We start from the raw sequence: 20,118 nt of genomic DNA on the forward strand, positions 1-20,118 counted from the left end.
ATTATTCGTCATTGATTTATTTATGATGCGGTGAGTGTCGGGACAAATAGTTTAATGACCAGTTCCATGGTGTAACACTCTGCAAGACAGAAATTACAGACCAGATTTGTCAGCTGGTTTAAAAAGAGTGCCGCCATCCTCAGAGGCAGCTGTTTGGGTCATTTACTTCAGAAAAGTTGCAAGGTAGCATGGAGAAATTCTAAAACAATGCACACTAAGTGCCATAGCTATGCCATCATTCCTACTAATTGTCAGGTAAAATGAGCATTTCATGGGCAAAAAAAGCTGTACTAATTCCTCATCCATACTACATTTTGGAGAAGGGGAAAGAAGATCCTGATATGAGAACACTTCATTTTGTGGGCACTTGTGCCACTTTAGACAAGACTAAGACATTCTTTATCTTAATAGTATGTTGGGGAAGAGATATGAGCCATCCTTTGTTTCTTGAAAATCTGCTTCTTTCTTATTTTCTATTTCATAACACTTTTGTAATGCATCTTGTTTGCTCTGTTCTTGCCATTCATGTAATAAAATGTCAGTCTTCTTACACAGTAGGCCTCTTTTTTTGTTTAAAGTGTACATACTTCAGAGCAATATGTTCAGTCTAAACATCTTTGTGTTTGTGAGATATCACTGTATACGTTCAATACATTCCTGTACACAAGTTAGGAACCCTCTGTATCTTGGTTTGCTATAATACAAGTTAGAATTATGGGAATTTTATTCTGTGACAACAAGACATTGAAACTGTGGATAGGAACAGAATAAATCAGGTTGGCTGCTAATAATGACCAGAAAATATGACAACGTTGGTGAAGAAAACTGTGCAGGACAGCTTTTAAGGATGCTTCGTGCTGTAATAAAGAAATGCTTGCTAACTCCATTCTTCGTCTCTTTCCAGCTGAACAAGCAACAGCTACAGGTTGTGAAGGAGCGCTTCCTGGCCTTTTTGAATGGAGAAACTCAAATTGTGGCTGATGAAGCATTTTGTAATGCTGTCCGTAGTTATTATGAGGTAAGTAAGACATGTCTTGCCTGGTTTCATCTTAAAGGTTTTTGTGGGAAGGGTGTGTACATATATGTAAAAATCCATGTTATGGAAGTACCAACTATCAGGAAGGGGAGACAAGTGAAATAACATTTTAAAATATAAAAGTTTATATGTACTGTCTATATTGCTTGATTAAGTCCTCCCCTACATATTTCTGTAATTTGAAAGATAATTTTTCAGTGCGGTAGCGGGGAACAGAATAAAGAAAGCATTATTTCTGGAACTGATGCTCAGAAATACAGCCCTGTTGGTTTTGTCGCATCTAAGTTAACCAGCTATATCTATAGATAAACCTGCAACAGTATTAATGTATCCAAACAACAGATGAAATAAATAATTCTTCAGAATGGTTTTTTTTTTGGTGAATCCTCATCTTGTGATGAGCTGCATTTGGCAACTCCTGTGAAATCAATAAGAATAGGTCCAAACAATGATAATTTCTGATGAAAATGTTCTCCTTCGTAATGCATAAGAGCACACATTCATGCATCTCATGCACATTCCCCTCTGCAAAATCTTCTACTAATAATATCACTAATTTGTATGTCACTCAGAGACTGATGTGATTATCTATTATGAAGGTCTACCTGTCCATCTGTGAGTACCACCTCTTTTCTGTAGGTAGTTCCACTTTTCCAACTCTGTCGCCTAGCTCAAGCCTTGTCACCAGTGTTATTTAAACTCAGCACTTGGTCCCAAGGCAAAACAAACAGGGACACCCCCCCCCCCACACACACACACTATATAGTATAAATCATCTGCCAAAGGAACCAAAACAACATCCCTAACAATAATCTCCCTTCCTCATGCTTGCTGGCACAGTACTTTAGTCCTCCCTGGTAAAGGCCACGGTCAGCACCAGCTTAGTGCTTCTAATAGCCTTAGCTCCTATAGCTTTAGCATGAAGGGAATCTTGGGTCAGATTTGTGCAGGTAAAGTCCAAACTACCCATACTTGCACACTGCATGGCACATTTCTTTCTTTTTAGCTATTGCACAGATAAAGCTTCAGAGAGGCACAAGGATCAGTGATATGGTGAGAGGCATGGATTCATGTGAAGCATTACACATGGATTCTTGTCATTTCACCTTGTGAGTAGAAGTACCATGAATAGTGTGTTACCTACAGCTCTTGGCTCATCTGGCAGCTAGAGATGGCTGCTGCATCCACTTCTGCACTACACCATTACATTAATAGGGACCAGAGCATTGGCATTTTAAAAAATATCTGAGTGGCCTTGGACTCAACTCCCCAAGAAAGATGAATTGCTACTCTGGGAAGCCACCAGGACACAACTCACCTTAAAAATAACAAGTTTTGAAATCTGGGATTGAACCTTCAGACATTTTGCCCCCCCCCCCCCCAAATCCCAAGAGTGGGAAATTAAACACATACCTGACACCTGGCTTGCCTGCTTTACACCAAGAATGGGAAGCTTGTAGCTCTTCAAGCCATTGTAGGCTTTTTGACCCCTCTCTCGATTACTATTTGGTTGGGAGATGAAATGTCGTAAATTTTGCTTTCAAAAGCTTCTGGATGTGGTGAATCACTTCTAAACATGTTTCAGCATCCCCATGCACTTTTCTAAGTGTTAGAATAAAAATAAAGTGTTTTATGATATATTTTTTCATGAACAGTGGTGGTTGGGAATGGCCCCAGTGGATCCTGGGAGTAATTGGCTTGTGCACCTTTGCTTCTTTGCTCGTGCATTATTCCCTGACATTTCTCACATTTTCTGATCATACAATGAAATAGTTGGGCTTCAGGGAAGGCACATATCTCTGCCTGAATATCACCTAAGGGCAAGGAGAGAGAAATAAATTCCTGTTTTCCCTATGCCATCTCATACTTCAGACTTGCCACAGAAGAAACACATTATCAAGAGCCTACTAGGACTTCTCAACCATATTATGGAGCTGTCCATGGTCTGAATAGCCATTATATATAACGGGTTGTTGTTATGGTGTTATACAGAAAGTTATATTTCCCTAATGGGAACATTTGTTCTGTTTCTTTTGTAATATGGGCACATACTGAAGCATGGAATGTTTCGACTGCCTGTTGAATTTAGAAATCAGTGAACAACAAAAACTGGCCAAATACCTGAAGAATGGTCCCCAACTGCTAAATCTATTCACTGTATGATAGTTCTACTAAGCAGATTTGCAACAAATTGTAGTAAGGCTCCCATTACCCAGCAGAGCTGGACCGAAGCACTAATTATCAACAGAAAAGAGACTGTGCTTAGAGCAGTCATTTAGTTATGCAATGGCACACTTGAAAGAGGAGCAGTACCATGCTCTTGGACATGTCATTGATCTTGGCTATAATCCAAATAAAAGTGATGGAACAACTAGGTGATTTTAGTTAGATAGCATACCAACCAAAGAAAGGGCAGGACCAAGAGCAGAATTTTAAAAAAGAGACATCAACTTAAAATTAACATCACGTTTGGTTAGGATAGGAAGTATGTTGTGGCACAGAAAAATATCCCTGTCTTGAGCAACCTAGTGTGGGAACAGAACAAATGAAAGATTTGAGACAAATGGTCTATAATGCATATGTCTTAGATATATGGGAGATTCAAATACACTAAATTATAATGTAAAATAATGTAAACTGGGATGGGAAATCTTTGGTCTTCTAAGTGTTTTGGACTTGAATTCTTCTGTCCTCAACCAGCTTGGCAATGACCATAGATTGTGGGAATTCTAATCTAAAACATGCAAGTTTTCCCAGCCCAAATTTAAAATTATGCATTTAATATGCATGTTATCCTCCTGCACACAGATAATTCATTGCACTTTGTTAAAATACCCAGTTATTTAAAGGCAATAATAACTGTTGAAACATTTATATTGAGATCTGTCTGAGTATGGATCTACACTGTAGAATTGATGCAGTTTGACACCACTTTAACTGCCACAGCTCAGTGCTCCAGAACTATGGGAGATGTAGCTTTATTAGGTCTTTCACTTTCTCTGCTAAATAGTGCTGGGCTTCACCAAACTACAGATCCAAGGATTTCATGGAATTGAGTGGGAGGAGCTGTGGTGACGCAATGTGTTAAACCCTTATGCCAGCTAAACGGCTGACCTGAAGGTTAGCAGTTCGAATCCACGAGATGAGGTGATCTCCTGTCTGTCACCTCCACCTTCCTATACAGGGACATGAGGGAAGCCTCCCACAGGATGGTAACACATCCGGGCGTCTTCTGGGCAACATCCTTGCAGACGGCCAATTCTCTCACACCAGAAGTGATATGCAGTTTCTCAAGTCGCTTCTGACATGATAAAAAATGGCATTGAGCCATGGCAGCTAAAGTGGCGTCAAACTACATTAAATCTACAGTGGAGATATAATCTAAGAGTATTCTGCTATCTAAGAGTATTCTGCTATTTATTAATCGTATCAGAAGTGCACCGAGGATGCAGTTGTAATTTATTTAAAAAGCACAAAATTAAAAAACTTGGCATTATACTAAATCTCCTTTGACCAGTAGCTGGCCACTTGGAGTGCCTCTGGTGTTGTGACAAGAAGGTCCTTCATTTTGTATGTGGCAGGGCTCAGACTGCATTGTAATAGTATTGTAAGAGTATTCCACTGAGGTGGGTAAATGATGCCTCACTTTTTAAAAAAAGATCTGCAACCTATTACATTCCTCACATTAGAATTTAGAAGGAACCATACAACTGTTCCTTTTTCTTGTTGAATTTTCTGTGATAAGTAAAAAGATGAAGTAAGTGATAGAAACCCAAGGGAAGGTTACAAGTATTGGATTACATGGGTAGATTTTACTGAAAGAACTAGAGTCATGATGTCATTACGGCCTCTTCTGAAACCACTTTAAAAGTGATTCTAAATAGAAGTCAGTAGATCTGTGTCTGAAATCCATAAAGAAATAACAAGCAGTGAAGTGTAAAATGTATATAATCTAGGGCTACTGCTGTTCATAATTCTTCTCTAGAATCCAATGGAGAACAAATTATGTCCTTAGATGGTGACTAAGGAACTCTGACAGTAATAGAATTTGATATTGGGTGAAGAGAGTGGGAGAATGCATAAAAGAGCTCTGTTCAATTTACATTTTCCACTACGGTGCTTCAGCGAAAGGGCAAACTGGGAAATCAGTCTCTTTACAAGCTTGTATTCTCCTTAGAGTTTAAAGAAATAGTTGTAAAGCTGTCGAAACAATTGTTCTATTACATAGTGTTCCCATTTGATGACTGCATTAGGGCCTCACTGAGCAGGGAAACTAAATGTAGTCTGAAGCTGTTTCTTTAAGTCCATTTTTCACTGTGACATGTCTTAAAACATGACAACTGGAGAAATTAATTACTTGGTCTGCTTACATTGGGAATCACTATGGCTGGAACACCACTATTTCGTTAGTAATAATGACCTCATAAAGGAATTGGTTCCACTGTCTGCTTTGCCCCTTCCTACTAGAAACTTCCCCTTAATTTCCCAGTTTATTTTTTTTCTTTTTGCAAACACAAGCACCTTGTCTAGTTCAGTGCTTTCCATGTAGATTGTTCTTTCTTTGACTGGCTTTATTACCCTAGAAGGAATTTTGCCAGGCTAATGTGTGCCTACTTAATAGGCATTGTTTTGTCAGATTATACAACTTTTCTTTCTATCTATCTGGTGGACTCATTCTTCCCTTTCACTAATTTTAAATAGTCGATCTGGTGGACAGGTTCTTTCCTTTTCTTTCCCTAAGTGTTTAATGGAATCTAAATGTCTGTTCCTTCTGATGCTTATTCTGCTTCTTTAAAGAAACAGGCTGTTTTGGGAGAGAACAAAGGCATTTGCACTCTAAACCAGTGTGGACTTGTTTGAACATGTGGATGTTTTAAAGTGGAGAAGATAAATGTTTTAAATATTCCCTCTCTCCTTACTGCTTAATCTCTTCAAAGTGAGAGGGAACAAAAGGAATTTGTGTTCTTTTGTTTAAAATAGATAATAGGGAAAGATCACTGATGTTGTGCAGCACATTTTTGATAGACACTGACAGTTTCCCTCAATGAAGATGTGGGGTTTTTTTCTGTAAAGATAACTAACTCTTTAACCATATGAATGCACGATGGTAATATTAGTTAATGAAAATATGGGGGTGAGAGCCACTGTGATGTGGTTTTAGTCTTTAGCAAGGACTATGGGAAACTAGTGTTCAAATCTCTTTTCAGCCATGGAAATACACTGGGTGATGCTGGCCAAGTGACATCCTCAGAATCTTGTCAAGAAAATTTCATGATAGGTTTGGTTTAGGTTTTACATACATTGGAAATGACTTAAAGGCACAAAGCAACAGCACCAATGGGGATAACAATGGAGATTGGATAGATAATTTGGAGAGAAGCCAGGATGAGTACATCAGAGGGATCAACACATTCCATTTGGTAATCATAATGATTATCTCTCCCATTGTTTTCATTCGTTACTATAGAACATGGGTGGGTTAGGAGCTGTCTCTAAGACCAAGTAGATGGCACAAATATTTGTATCTTAGGGCTATATTTTCATATTATTTTGGCATATATATTTACAGTTTTAAAGTACAGGCAGTCCCCTTGTTATGAACAAGATAGGTTTTGTAGGTTTGTTCTTATGTTGAATTTGTATGTAGGTCAAATTTGTAGGTCAAAACAGGTATGTTTTTAAGTGTAACTCCAACCATGCATACATATTCATATGCATGTACATATGTCATAGGGGCACAGACAGTAAAACAAACATGTTTTGCTGTCTGTGCTCCTGTTCAGAAGATGTCAGCACACTTCCTGTCCCTGTGATAACTGGATTTTGAACAATTTGGCTTGTTGTAGAAACAAGAATTGTTGATAAAGTTTCAGTTGAGACACCTTTTTCCCCATGATAACTTTTTCAGGAGTGAATTTCCCTTCTGAAAGGAAGATTTCTCTCACTTACTGTAGTTTCAGCCCCGTTCTTAACTATGAGTTGTTTATAAGTTGGATGTTTGTAATTTGGGGACTGCCTGTATACCATCAAATGTATGTAATATAAACAATACTTTATTGAATGTATTGTCGAAGGCTTTCATGGCCGGAATCACTCAGTTCTTGTGGGTTTTTTCGGGCTATATGGCCATGTTCTAGAGGCATTTCTCCTGACGTTTCGCCTGCATCTATGGCAAGCTTCCTCAGAGGTGAGGTCTGCTGGAGCTGGGAAAAAAGGGGTTTATATATCTGTGGAAAGACCAGGGTGAGACAAAAGGCTTTTGTAAGTTGTAACATGTTTGTTTTACTTTCTGTGCCCCTATGGCATATATATGTAATGCTTTATTGATGTATGTACCCCTGTTTGAATGAGATAAATTGACTGGAATCCAGTTGGGCAGCTGCAAATACATAACCTATAGGACCTTAAAAGTCACCCAGTACCCACTTAGCAGCAAGTAGGCACTGGAATTGACAGAGGTCCATTCTTCTGTTGATCTGGAAACAGTTGCCTGATGGTCCCACCTACCCCATGAATGATCTCTGCCATGAAGGATATTTGTGATGGGGATCCTTTCCCCCCTATCACATCAGAGATCATTAATCGGAGGAGGTGGGAACATCAGGCAGCTGCCTTTCAATTGACTGAGGAACAGACCCCTATTGATCCCAGTGGCCGCTGACTGGGAAATAGGCCTTGGGGAGTCAGGCTGGAATCCAGTACAACACAACACAGTGCTACATAGCACATAATGACCCAACATGATTCTTGAAATCTTTTCTATGTGGAAATTCACTATGAAGGCATTGTTAACGCCTACATTTGTGTCTCAGTGCAGTGTTGCCCTGCAGCATAGAAATTTAAACATCTCACAGGGCTCCAGGTGCCATACCTAGCAATGTGACGTCCATAATGGCAAATATGTCTGGTTCTCAGACTTTGATGACAGTTATAGCTCTTGCATGGGCTAAGCTGGCAAAAATTGAAAGAATCTTGACAACTCATCTTTTAAATTGGATTATTGAATTAGGAGGACCAATCTTTGTTGGAAATCCTTTTTGCAGGCTACGTGAAGACTTTGCCAAAGTATTCTGCAAAAAAAGGAAAGAATTTAAAGTGACTGCCTTCATGACTTCACAAACAGTATGTTGCAGCTATACTAATAATTTTGCTAATACTCACATAAGTAATCAACATTTCATTAGCTCCTCATTAAGAGCTGAGCATGTTGAAAATGAACAGTTTATTAGAGAAAGTGTGCCTACAGCAGCTGCGTATTGCAAACTGAAATGTCAATGACATTCAAAATTATACCTCTGAGAGTGCGTCTTAATGGGCCAACAAGGGTCCCATTAGCGTGACACTGTTTTTCTACAAGCTTTGCTGGCTGAATTAAGCATAATTTATTTCTATACTGCATAAACTCACCTTGTTTTGCAGACTACTGTGACTGAAATATTTCTCCTAATGATATACCTATCAAGTTTAATTCTTATGCTGCTTTTATCTACCAGTCCGCTAGTATAGTTAAAGCTATCTAAATGTAGCCCTTTGAGCTTTTGCAGGCTATGAGCTGCTCCTAATATCTTCTGAAGAATATAATTCAAATATGGACCAAGTCTCAAGTCTCTCTGAGCATTGCAAGTTAAAATTGTATCTTATGTGGTATTCTTAGCTGTAGTGAGCTATAGTAATGAAAGTGAATTATAACTCAAATTGCGTTTCAGATAGTGGAATCGTTCAGTATTATGATGGTGAAGTTGACCCTGTCTGAAGGCAAGTAAAGAAATATTAGGCCTGATTGCATGTCTGAAGGGCTGAATGTGACTATTATGGACATAGATGTGATAGCCATTGTTTCACCTATGCTCAAGAAAATATTCCCCCACCCCCAGAAGTATTGGTGGGTCTCTCTAGATCCTTCAGTGCAATTATGTAGTATGCTTCCCGCCCAAATAACATAGGGTTTATTGTAGATTGTTTAAAGGGATGTATTTTCTATGGATACAGGGAATATACTGTATAGTTGATGTATGTATTGATAACCCAGCCCAACAAAAAAAATCTTGGTGTCTCCACCCCCCATGTGTCATTTCTATTAGCCAAGAGGCCTCTGGAAAGTCCTAATGGCAGACTGGTAGTTTTTCTTTATTTTTCAGGCTTTTGGGGGTGGGGGGGGGTGGCCCAATGCCATCTTGAATGTTTTTTGGGGTGGCTAACATTTGAAGGACCAAAGTGTGTTTTGGCAGTGAGAATTTTCCTTTTCTTTTTTTCAGAGGAAATAGTAGCTGTGCATGCACAAAGCACCCATCAAACATAACTTTACTATTTCCATGCATTAGAACTCCATCACATATGGGAACATATATATTACTATTTCTTGTAAACCATCCAGCATTAGAATTGCAGCATTGGCCTTGGGACAATCTAATCTCAGCTTTAATTTCAAAAACACTTTTAATTACATTTTATATGAACAGTTTCAATTAAAATTTTACAACTCAATGGCTCATTTTTTTCTGGATAGGCATTCTTCACCCTTGAAATATATCTTATGTTTTCCATTTTATCACTATGGTGTTATCTGGAAAAGGAGTCTTCCTTCTGTATTTAGTAAAAGGGGACAATAGCCTTGATCTAATGAACAGCAAAAACAGTATATCCTTTTTAGATTTCTGTGTGTTCTTAAAAATTTGACAACTCATTTTTTGCGATGTTTTTCCTACTGCTTCCATTTTGTGCCAGTGTTCCTTTAGATAACAGCTCAGCATCATATGAACTGTTTTATAGAATCCAACTATTTCACACACATTCCTTTTCCTAAACTTGTGTAAATAGTTCTTTCAGCATATTCTGTGTCATATAGGTCTTCTCTGAAATAAGCTCCTTTGTTGTACTATTACTACTTATACCACCATCACTATCAAAATAGTTTATTTTAAAAAAAATCTAGAAATATTTTTGCCAAGGCTGCAGCAGCCCCATGTATTTTGGAAATGGCTCCCTAGATCTTCAAAATAATCTTCAAGTAGTATTCGAGTGCTTATTTGTGAGAATGCTGTGGAGAGCCAGGATGGTACAATCCTGGCTCTCCACAGTGTTGGAATAGGACTCCAGTAGACTTGGTGCCAAATTCCTGCTCAGCCATTGAAACCCACTGGGTAACCTTAGATGAGTCAAACTCACTCTGCCTCTAAAAAAGGCAATGGAAAATTTCTGAATAAATATTTTCAATAAATTGATGTTGTTTGCTTCCAAGTTGTTTAAGACTTAAAGAGATCTAAGAGGAGCCTATAACAGGGTTTTCTTGGCAAGATTTGTTCAGGATGGGTTTGCCCTTTCCTTTCTCTGAGGCTGAGAGAGTATGGTTTGGTTAGGGCCACTGGGTTTTTGTGACTGAACAGAGATTCAGGCTCTGTAGCCAAACATTCAGACCATGACACCACTCTGACTTTTACAAACAAATAGCATGCCCTTGAGCTTGAAAGCATGTAACAGCAATAATTCATCATCAGCAATACATTTAGTCTTCAATAAACCTTTTGATTACCCAAATGATAGCATGCTTAGTTTAACTCTAGTGTTTTCATAATATGTGCAAGACCTTTAGTGTTATGTTTCACTAGTTTTCTTGGGAGGAAGTTTTGAACTCAGATTACTAATGTGTTATGCACTCTGCCTGAGATCTCTAATTCATTGATATAAATTTTACTCACGAGATTCTAAACTGAAGTGTCCAAAGCGAATTGCCTTGGAGCTTAAATATGTTGGGTTTGGCAATCCCTATGGCCCTGAAGAGAGATCTGCTGGAACAAGCTGGATTGATAGATAAAGTGGACTGCTCAGCTGTGTACCATACAAATACAATATTTTGCTAGACTCTAGCCTTTCTTTTGGGATTGCTTTTGTACCATTAAACGACTTTACCACCATGCTTCAAAACAATCTAAAGTTCATACACCGTGCAAGCACTTCTATTTGTAGCTTGTTATGTTTTTGTTTTTTGCCAGAGCATCAAACTGAAATAACCATATCACAAGAGAAATGAAAGAAATGTCAAGGCAGGCATGCAGCTGAGAAGTGAGACCCTTACATTTGGGAAAGTCCCAATATTGAGGAATGTTGGTCACCAAGATGCACAACCATCAAAGCAATATTTGAAGAGTCTCAGAGTCTCCATTACAAACAGGAGTTGAACGTGGGACCTAGGCTATGGCAAAAGACAGAGAGACTAAAAGAGAGATTTGTCTCTAGCAATTCAATTTAAGAAAAGGCTAAAAGGTGATACTGCTGGTATTATCATCTGACACTGTGCTCTTCAATCGAAGAAATGACTAATTTACAGACTAGCTACTGCAGTCTTGCAAATTGTGAAAAAATATGTCTTTCTCTGTCAGAAAAGGCATTTTTGTCTTTGAAGACAAAGTTCCCAAGCATTCACTAGCTCTTTATTATTAATTTTCCACAGTTAATTTTCAGAGTTGTTTCTTTGATTAGGTTTGCTTTACCTAGTAAGCATGTTGCCTTTCTTTAGACTTAGTCATTAAATCTATGACAAGGACAGAAGGAACAACCTAGATCAACCAGTAGTTAGTTTCTGAAAAAAGATAATAAGATATCTGGGATCAAGCCCAACCTGGACACCTTGGAATGTCAAACCCTGCACATTTTACACAGGTCTGCAGTGTTAGATTGCACCTCAGCACAGATTTTGGAAACAATGATCTATAAGTTATCTACTTACCTTCAGCACATTAAACTTTGTGGCAACAACTACATGTGTAAAATATAATGGAGCAAGGCATTCCTTTTCCCATATAACCCTAACAAACTTGGGGATATTCAGGGGAGGCCCTCATTTTGTCCCACCTGCTCCCATAGATATGTCTCCTGGAAACATGGAAAAGGACAGGTGTTCGCTCTGAGCCTCTGAAGCTTCCTTTCTTGAAAGACAAGACTGTCTTAATACATAGTATACTTATAACAGCATAATAGAGGTTGAGAATCACTTATCCAGATTTCCAAAATTTGAAATACTCCCCAAACCAAAACTGTTCACATGGGTGGCTGAAATAGTGACACCTTCACTTTCTCATGATTCGATGTGCACAAATATTTATCCAACATATTGTGTATATTTTTTTCCAGGCAATGCCTAGAAACACAAATCAACTTCATGCTTAGATTTCAGTCTTACCTCCAAGATATCTCATTACATATGTGTATGCAAATACAGATATTCCAAAATCTGAAAAAAATCTAAAATCTAAAACACCTCTGGTCCTATTTCAGACAAGGAGTATTCAACCTATATTTTATTATATTGGACATTCCTTTGGAGTAAGAGTTTTTAACAATGTGCTGTATTGTTCCCATTTCTTGCCTTTTTACCAATATGTATTAAAATTGTTTTTAATTCTATTGATGGTTTATTTCATTTTTTCTACCATTTTTAAAACGTTTTACTGATGTGAACTTTTATCTGTAGCTGTTTTGATTTTTGTATGCCACCTTGATTACTGGGGCTGGGGTAAAGATGAAATGCAAATTCAAGAGGAACCATAAATTAAGCTACATGATTTGTATGCAGGTTTCAGGGTCAATTCTCATTATCTCCAGGTATAGCTGGTAAGGGCCCACCTGAAGCTCAAAGCTGCTGCTAGTCAATGCAAAAAAAATGTTGGTTTGTTTTTTGTTTTTGTTTTTTTTACAAACAAGTGAGTTGTTCTTATCTTAGAAGGAATGCAGCCCTCTTCCTTATTCATGGATAACGTGTAGATGTTCTGTTTGTTTCTTAATACTTGGAGTTATGCATATCATGAATAGGAGCATCTTTCAGCTCACTGTGAATTCACAAAAGATGACTCCCAAGGGAAAAATGTCTCCTTTCAGTCTGGTCTGCTGTCACCGAACCAAATATATCAGTTCTCTGTGCCCTGTGGCTGAGCAATCCAGGAGTTAAGAAGAATCATATGGCATTTGAAATCTATTATGCTCTCTTGTTCTCTTGATGTCTGTTAGTGTGATGTTGGGATGCACTTTGATTTGAAAAGAAACTTGGCTTGCTTTTAGTTTTGCTATTATTTTAATTCTGTTATGGTAATGTTGATCTTTTGAGTGTTTAATACTGTCCTATTTGTTTGCATTTGTAGCCACCTTGAGTGATGGTTTTGGAGAAAGGGAAGATTATAACAAAGATGGCAGTAATGATAGCAGTAGTGATAAGAATAAGAATAATATAAATTTTACAACCTTTAGTGAAGGCAGGGTGTTAATTATTTTGCTAAGTGGAATTAAAAGGTCCAAAATGAATTACAAGTATAGGTCCTAGTATCTATTTTGTTCTTTTTCAAATTCTTCACCTCATTAATTTTTAGAAAGTATTTTTGGCAAACCTACGTGCTATCCAGGTTCTCATGGCTTTCAGATCGTTAATGTTCTTTCTCCCCTTTTCCTCAGTTTTCTGCACATGGCAGAGTCCATAAGAGGAAAATCTATATTGATAGCAAAAAAGGTGGAAATTGGTTAAATTAGGGACAGAGTTTTATTTTGAGAGAACTTTCTAATAGAATCTTTTTTGTGCATACTCAGTATTAGAACAATAAATATGTAATATATTTCCAAATGTAAATGGCTCTTAAGAGAGAAATTATTATGAGTAATCTATCTCAAAGTTACTATTAAAGCTATATTAATCCCTGACACATAAGTGAGATGCAGACAAATGGTCTAATTTATAAAAGTTTCCATTTTGCATACTAAAAACTGAAGAGATTAACAAAAGCCTAAATATTTGTTAATCTTTCCCATGCAGAATTGTTGTCTGAAGTACAGCTGGGTGATTACTAAATCTGAATGAATTTAATATTCAGAATGTATTCTGAAAAGCCATTATGCAAATTACAAATTTTTGTTTTGAATCAATCAACCTTGTGCAAAATGAAAATAAAAACTTGCTTTGACACTATTTCTCTGCTAGGGTGGACAGCCAGTTCTTCATGGGAGACATAGTTGCAACAAAATCTGGAGGACTATTGCAAAACACCTGGAAGGGCTGCACATACTCTGCCTATTGCTGGTGTGGGAAAATTTGGGCCTTCAAGATATTTTAGATTTAGTTCCCAGATATCCCAGCCAGCGTGAATAATAGAGTAAGGGAGCAAAAGATATGAATTTCAAACAAATGAAGGGCCGTACATCTGTGATATCTCCTTTAGACTTATATTTTGCTGTTGCCCATGGTTATGATGATGGAAGAAATATTTAGCAAAACAAAGCCTAGAAACTGTGTGGTTTTTCAGTTAATGTTCCTTGACACATTAAATATTTATTTATTTATTTACTGTATTTATATCCTGCCTTTCTCTACCCCAGAGGGGACACAAGGCGGCTCACAGATATACATTTAAAGTACATTAAAATTAAATACATTAAAACATTTTAAAAAACATTACTATCAGTATAAAACCAAGCAATCTGCTCAATTCATAAGACATTTGCCAGTAAGTCTTATGAATTGAGCTAGGATTGTCTAGATGCATGGAAATGAAGACATTTTCAGCTATCTGAGTTGATGTTCATACACTGAGATGGAGATTTTCTCACCCAGAACAACTTTGTATCAGATAATCTACAAAGAACTAGACATACAGTTTAGGTATTCTACTGTGTGGTCATCTAAAGAAATTTAATTTAGACTTGTGCACGCATTTGTTTTGGCCGGTTCCCTTTGGCTAATCCAGCTGGTCTGGCTTGTTTGGATGGTTGTAATGGCAAGGGCTCAGCCTCTATGTTTTTTTTTAACCCCAACAGAACAGTAGCTGTCAGTTACCAGCTGCTTTTGGTTACAAGTGGAGTGCGAGAAGGAGGCAGCCACTTGAAGGAAAAGGGAGGGCTTTTTTAAGGAAGCCCAGGGTAGGATAGCTTTAAGTCATCACTCTTTCTTAACTGGAAGTGGGAAGCCTCTTTAAATTCCTTGGAAAGAGTGTGTGGTGTAGTGCAGGCCTGGGAGAGAAAGCATGTGCTCCTGCCCCAGCGCCTCTTCTCTAGTGTAGAAACAGCTTTAAGAAGCCTTCTTAAAATGCCTTGGAAAGAGTGCGTGGCATTGTGCAGGCCCAGGAGAGAAATGCTTTTAATTTAGGTCTTAATGAAGGATATAAGGACAAACAATGGCTAAAATTACAGGAAGGGGAGCCTGGTAAGTGCCCCTCCCCCAGATAGAAAACAAGTTTTTTGTCCTAGATTCGGGACACTAAAACCAATTGCAGTTTAGCTGGATTGCACAAGCCTAATGTAAATAGTGTCTCCAGATTTTTGTTTCTTCTATGTTCATTTTTTTCTTCTAAAATTGGCCAGGCCAAAATGTGCCAATCTGCGTATTTTTTCATGGAATATTTTTGTGTGCCAAGCACTGTAATTTATTGGTACAAAATTGCAATTTACTGATGAGTCATGATGCAGCAAAGCAGAACTAGCATGGTCTGGTTGTCTGTAGATTGGATCTCTTGGGAAGAAATCAACATTTCTTCCATTGGAATGAAACTGGAATTGCTTCAGATTGGAAACTTGCCCATAATAATACAAGTAAACATTTCATCTGGTTTTCTTTTACTTTCATCCTATATCATATTTTCTGTCCCTGAGTGCTTGGTAGAACACATTATCTTCACACACAAACACTTCTTTGGGCATGGGCACATGCAGCACATTCCCATTCTCACTGGAGTCAGGCTATCCCCCCACAACTCACAGTTCAAAGATTTTTTAAAAAATCCTAGTATGAGAGAGTTGAGCTGATCCCCTTCTTCAGATATTGATACATTTCCCGAATCGTCCTTCCTGTTGTATTGGAAGCTGTGCTATTTAGCTATGAGTTGTTTGAGCCCTTTGTCATCTTCTCTTGTCTAAACACTCAGTCTTTTCTGAGCTACAGGGTAGGATGGTGGCATTTTTTTTCTTTTTTGACTAAACCGAAGCATGAATATCATAGCAGTTTTTTGGGTGGAGACAGCTTGCAAGCAGAGATGGTGAAGAGAGATAACAGCTTGTCATTCTTGTGTGCCTTCCAAGTCATTATTTTTATTTATGGTGACCTTAAGGTGAACCTATTTTGGGAAGATTTGTTCAGAGTGAGTTTGCCTTTGCCTTCCTCTGCTACTGGGAGAATGTCACTTTCTGAAGGTCACTTAAGCCCCTTCTACCCCGCTGTATAAAATACAGGTTATCTGCTTTGAACTGGATTGCATGGCAGTGTAGACTTAGATACTCCAATACAAAGCAGATAATGTGGATTATTTGCTTTGATAATCTGGATTATATGGCAGCATAAAAGGGGTCTGAGTGGGTCTTCATGACCAAATGAGAGTTTTTAACCTTGATTTCCAGAGTCATAGTCCAACATTCAAACCAAGTGGCTCTCTGGCAGATTACAAACATATGCATATTGTTGCCAAGCATTTTAAACAGGAAAACTCCTTATTAATGCACCAAGAAATCAAAAACATAGGAAAGGCCTATATGGCAGTCCTGTCAATTGGTTCATATTCTCGGCTGACAGAAAACATGTTTTAAAATGTGAGATTTATAGTTTGCTTTTGTTGTGCAATTTAGTTGTCTTAATAAAGTCCAAAATCTTAACATAATCAAGTATTTAGGGACATCATTAATGTGCATGTGAATTTAGAGACCTATCCAAACACGTGTGTATTAATTCCCAAGCATTTTCAAACAGTCCAGACAATCCAGACAATGAAGAAATCAAGATTTCTAGGTTTGTCAATATCTCAATATTCAATGTGCCGGCCATTGGAAAAGAATGTCACATGAGTAGATTTCCTGCAAATAACACTTTCCTGCAAATAACTCTTTATTGGTCCGAATGAATCTCTAAAGGCAACACTGAAAGTAAGGATGCATCTGCACTGTAGAGTTAATGCAGTTTGACACCACTTTAATCACCATAGTTCAGTACTGTGGAATCAAGGCAGTTGCAGTTTTACAAGGTCTTCAGCCTTTCCTGCCAAGAAGTGGTGGTGGCTCACCAAACTACAACTCCTAACATCTAAATAAGAAAAGTAGAAATTAGTCTATTGGAACAGGCTTTTAACTTGTATTTTCCCTTGTTATCAAGTGGCACACTTTTTAACTTATTTCCTCTTGCTAACCACTCATATAGGTTGAATATCCTTATCCAAAATGCTTTTGACCAGAAGTATTATGGATTTTATTTTTTTAGATTTCAAAATGACTGTATTTATATATACAAGCAGTCCCTGAGTTACAAACATCTGACTTACACACTACTCAAAGCTAAGAATGGTGGTGAGATAACAGGAAGTTAGAGAAATCTATCCCTAGGAAGGGAAATTCACTCTTGAAAGAGTTACCATGGGGAAAAGGTGTCTCAACACAAGCTACTTTTTCATAATGCAATTGTCACAGGGGCAGAAAATGAGGTAAAATCTTCTGAACAGGGACATGGACAGCAAAACAAACACCACAGGGGTGCTAACCCTTCCCTATACTTGTTGTTGTTCATTCGTTCAGTCGTCTCCAACTCTTCGTGACCTTATGGACCAGCCCACGCCAGAGCTCCCTGTCGGCCGTCACCACCCCCACATCTTCAAGGTCAGTCCAGTCACTTCAAGGATGCCATCCATCCATCTTGCCCTTGGTCGGCCCCTCTTCCTTTTACCTTCCACTTTCCCCAGCATAATTGTCTTCTCTAGGCTTTGCTGTCTCCTCATGATGTGGCCAAAGTACTTCAGCTTTGTCTCTAGTATCCTTCCCTCCAATGAGCAGATTTATTTCCTGAAGGATGGACTGGTTGGATCTTCTCGCAGTCCAAGGCACTCTCAGAACTTTCCTCCAACACCACAGTTCAAAAGCATCTGTCTTCCTTTGCTCAGCCTTCCCTAAGGTCCAGCTCTCACATCCGTAGGTTACTACAGGGAATACCATGGCTTTGACTAGGCGGATCTTTGTTGCCAGTGTGATGTCTCTACTCTTTACTATTTTATCGAGACTGGACATTGCTCTCCTCCCAAGAAGTAAGTGTCTTCTGATTTCCTGGCCACAGTCTGCATCTGCAGTAATCTTTGCACCTAGAAATACAAAGTCTGTCACGGCCTCCCTATACTAGCCAAAGCTAAAAAATACATGTATTATCAAAGGCTTTCACAGCTGAAATCACTGAGGGGTTGTGTAGTTTCTGGGCTGTATGACTGTGTTCTAGCAGCATTTCCTCCTGACTTTTCACCTGCATCTGTGGCTGACATCATCAGATCCTCTCCATACAGCCCAGAAAGCACACAATACCCCATAAAATACATATTTTTGGCTGGAGTTATACTTAAAAATTGCACCTGTTCTGACTTACAAACATATTGAACTTAAGAACAAACCTACAGAACCGATCTTGCTCATAACTTGAGGAATGTCTGTATAGGGGCACCTCATTTTAAAAGCAAAATGCTACTCAGTCTGCCTGTATGTGCATAATAAGATTCCTTGGAGATGGGACCCAAATCTTAACAAAAATTCACTCTTTTTTGATATGCACATAGCCTGCAGGCAATATTATATGCAACATTTTAAGTAATGGTGTGTATGGAACAAACTTTGTCTTCATTGAAATGTACACAATTTGAAATTTGGAATATTTTGGATTTTGGGATTCAAAATCAGGGATGGTCATTCTGCACATGAAAGTTTTTTAAAATGGCATGTTGTTATTTGCCCATTCAACCTTTATGCTGTTCAAAATAAAGCACAGCATTGTCCTCCAATTTGTCTTTCATTTATGTTCTTGAGTGCTCTAAAAAGCAGGGAATGGGGGAGTGGAAAGGTAGATGATTGCGTGAACAAAGTGTTCTATGTAGTGTTAACATTTCCCCTGCCAGTGTGCAACAGTAATGTTTTGTTAAAATGGTAAGGAAATGAAAATAAAAAGTCGATGCAGGACCTTTCAGTAATGTATTCTGGGGCATAATATTATTTTCGTCTTAGGTTTCTTCCACGCAGCCCTATATCTCAGAATATCAAGGCAGGAAATCCCATAGTATCTGAGTGTGGACTCAGATAACCCAATTCAAAGCAGATATTGTGGGATTTTCTGCCTTGATATTCTTGGATATAGGGCTGTGTGAAAGGGGCCCCAGTTGTCTGGCTTCCCATTAAAATATTCTATAGTTATCATTGGACATTAGTAGGGCAGTTTTTTTGTAGGTTGCATTATGTGCAGAGCTCTACACTAGCAGCTGCATTTGTTCCAATGTAGAGAGGAAAGGGAAGCAAAATCAGTCAGTTCCAAGCATTGTTTTTCTCCAGCTCTCTTCTTCTTCCATTGCTTCTGTGTATGTTGTATTTTTTTCTTTCTACCATCACTTACACCTCTTGTTGTTGTTGCTATTTCTTATCTGTATCCCCCTATGGATTGAGACAGAAAACACAGATTAAAATACAGCTGCAAATAAACATGTAACACAACTAAAAACATGAACATTGATTAAAAATACATAATTAGTTTAACCAAAGACTAAGGCTAAAGATACACATTTGGATTTTAATAAGTCTGAACCTAGGATATTATTAATTTATTTACTACATTTATATCCCACCCTTCTCATCCCAGCAGGGGGACTCAGGGTGGCTCACAAAAGGTGCAATTCGATGCCATACATATACATAAATACATAAATGTAATAAAAATAAACATATGCATTAAAACTAAAAAAAACATTAAAACAATTATTAAAATCACATCATCCAGAGTCAAATCCAAGGCCATTCCATTGGTCATTTTACATTTTGAGAACCAGAAAGTGCAGCTCCCAGTTCTTCTACACAGATGCAAGATTACTACAAGCAGTTTTAATGTTGGCAGGAAAATTTGGGATTATAATGGATTTTTATAGTTATAGCTAGGAGAATCATGGAGTCAGAAATCCCTGTCAATCTTTTTACCTACTAGATCCAAATTTGTCTTCTGCCCAACCACTCCAAGGCAGGAAAAGGAAAGGTGGCACAAAGGAAGCAGATTTAAACAACAAATTTTAAATCAATATTCAAATATGCAGTGTGTGTATTTTGTTACCAGCCAGAAT

The 20,118-nt window shown here is 38.1% G+C and overlaps 1 protein-coding gene across 11 annotated transcripts in view; it reads left to right on the top strand.

The window, feature by feature from the left end:
- Positions 1 to 20,118, top strand: part of CADPS2 (calcium dependent secretion activator 2) — a 326,390-nt gene that overhangs the window by 62,286 nt on the left and 243,986 nt on the right. For all 11 annotated transcript variants that reach the window (XM_060777737.2, XM_060777739.2, XM_060777738.2 and 8 more), the window contains exon 2: positions 905 to 1,018. In XM_060777737.2, coding sequence (XP_060633720.2) covers positions 905 to 1,018 — 114 coding nt within the window. The remainder of the gene's footprint in view (positions 1 to 904; positions 1,019 to 20,118) is intronic.

Source organism: Anolis sagrei, chromosome 5 (genome assembly GCF_037176765.1).
Source record: "Anolis sagrei isolate rAnoSag1 chromosome 5, rAnoSag1.mat, whole genome shotgun sequence".
Taxonomy (NCBI): domain Eukaryota; kingdom Metazoa; phylum Chordata; class Lepidosauria; order Squamata; family Dactyloidae; genus Anolis; species Anolis sagrei.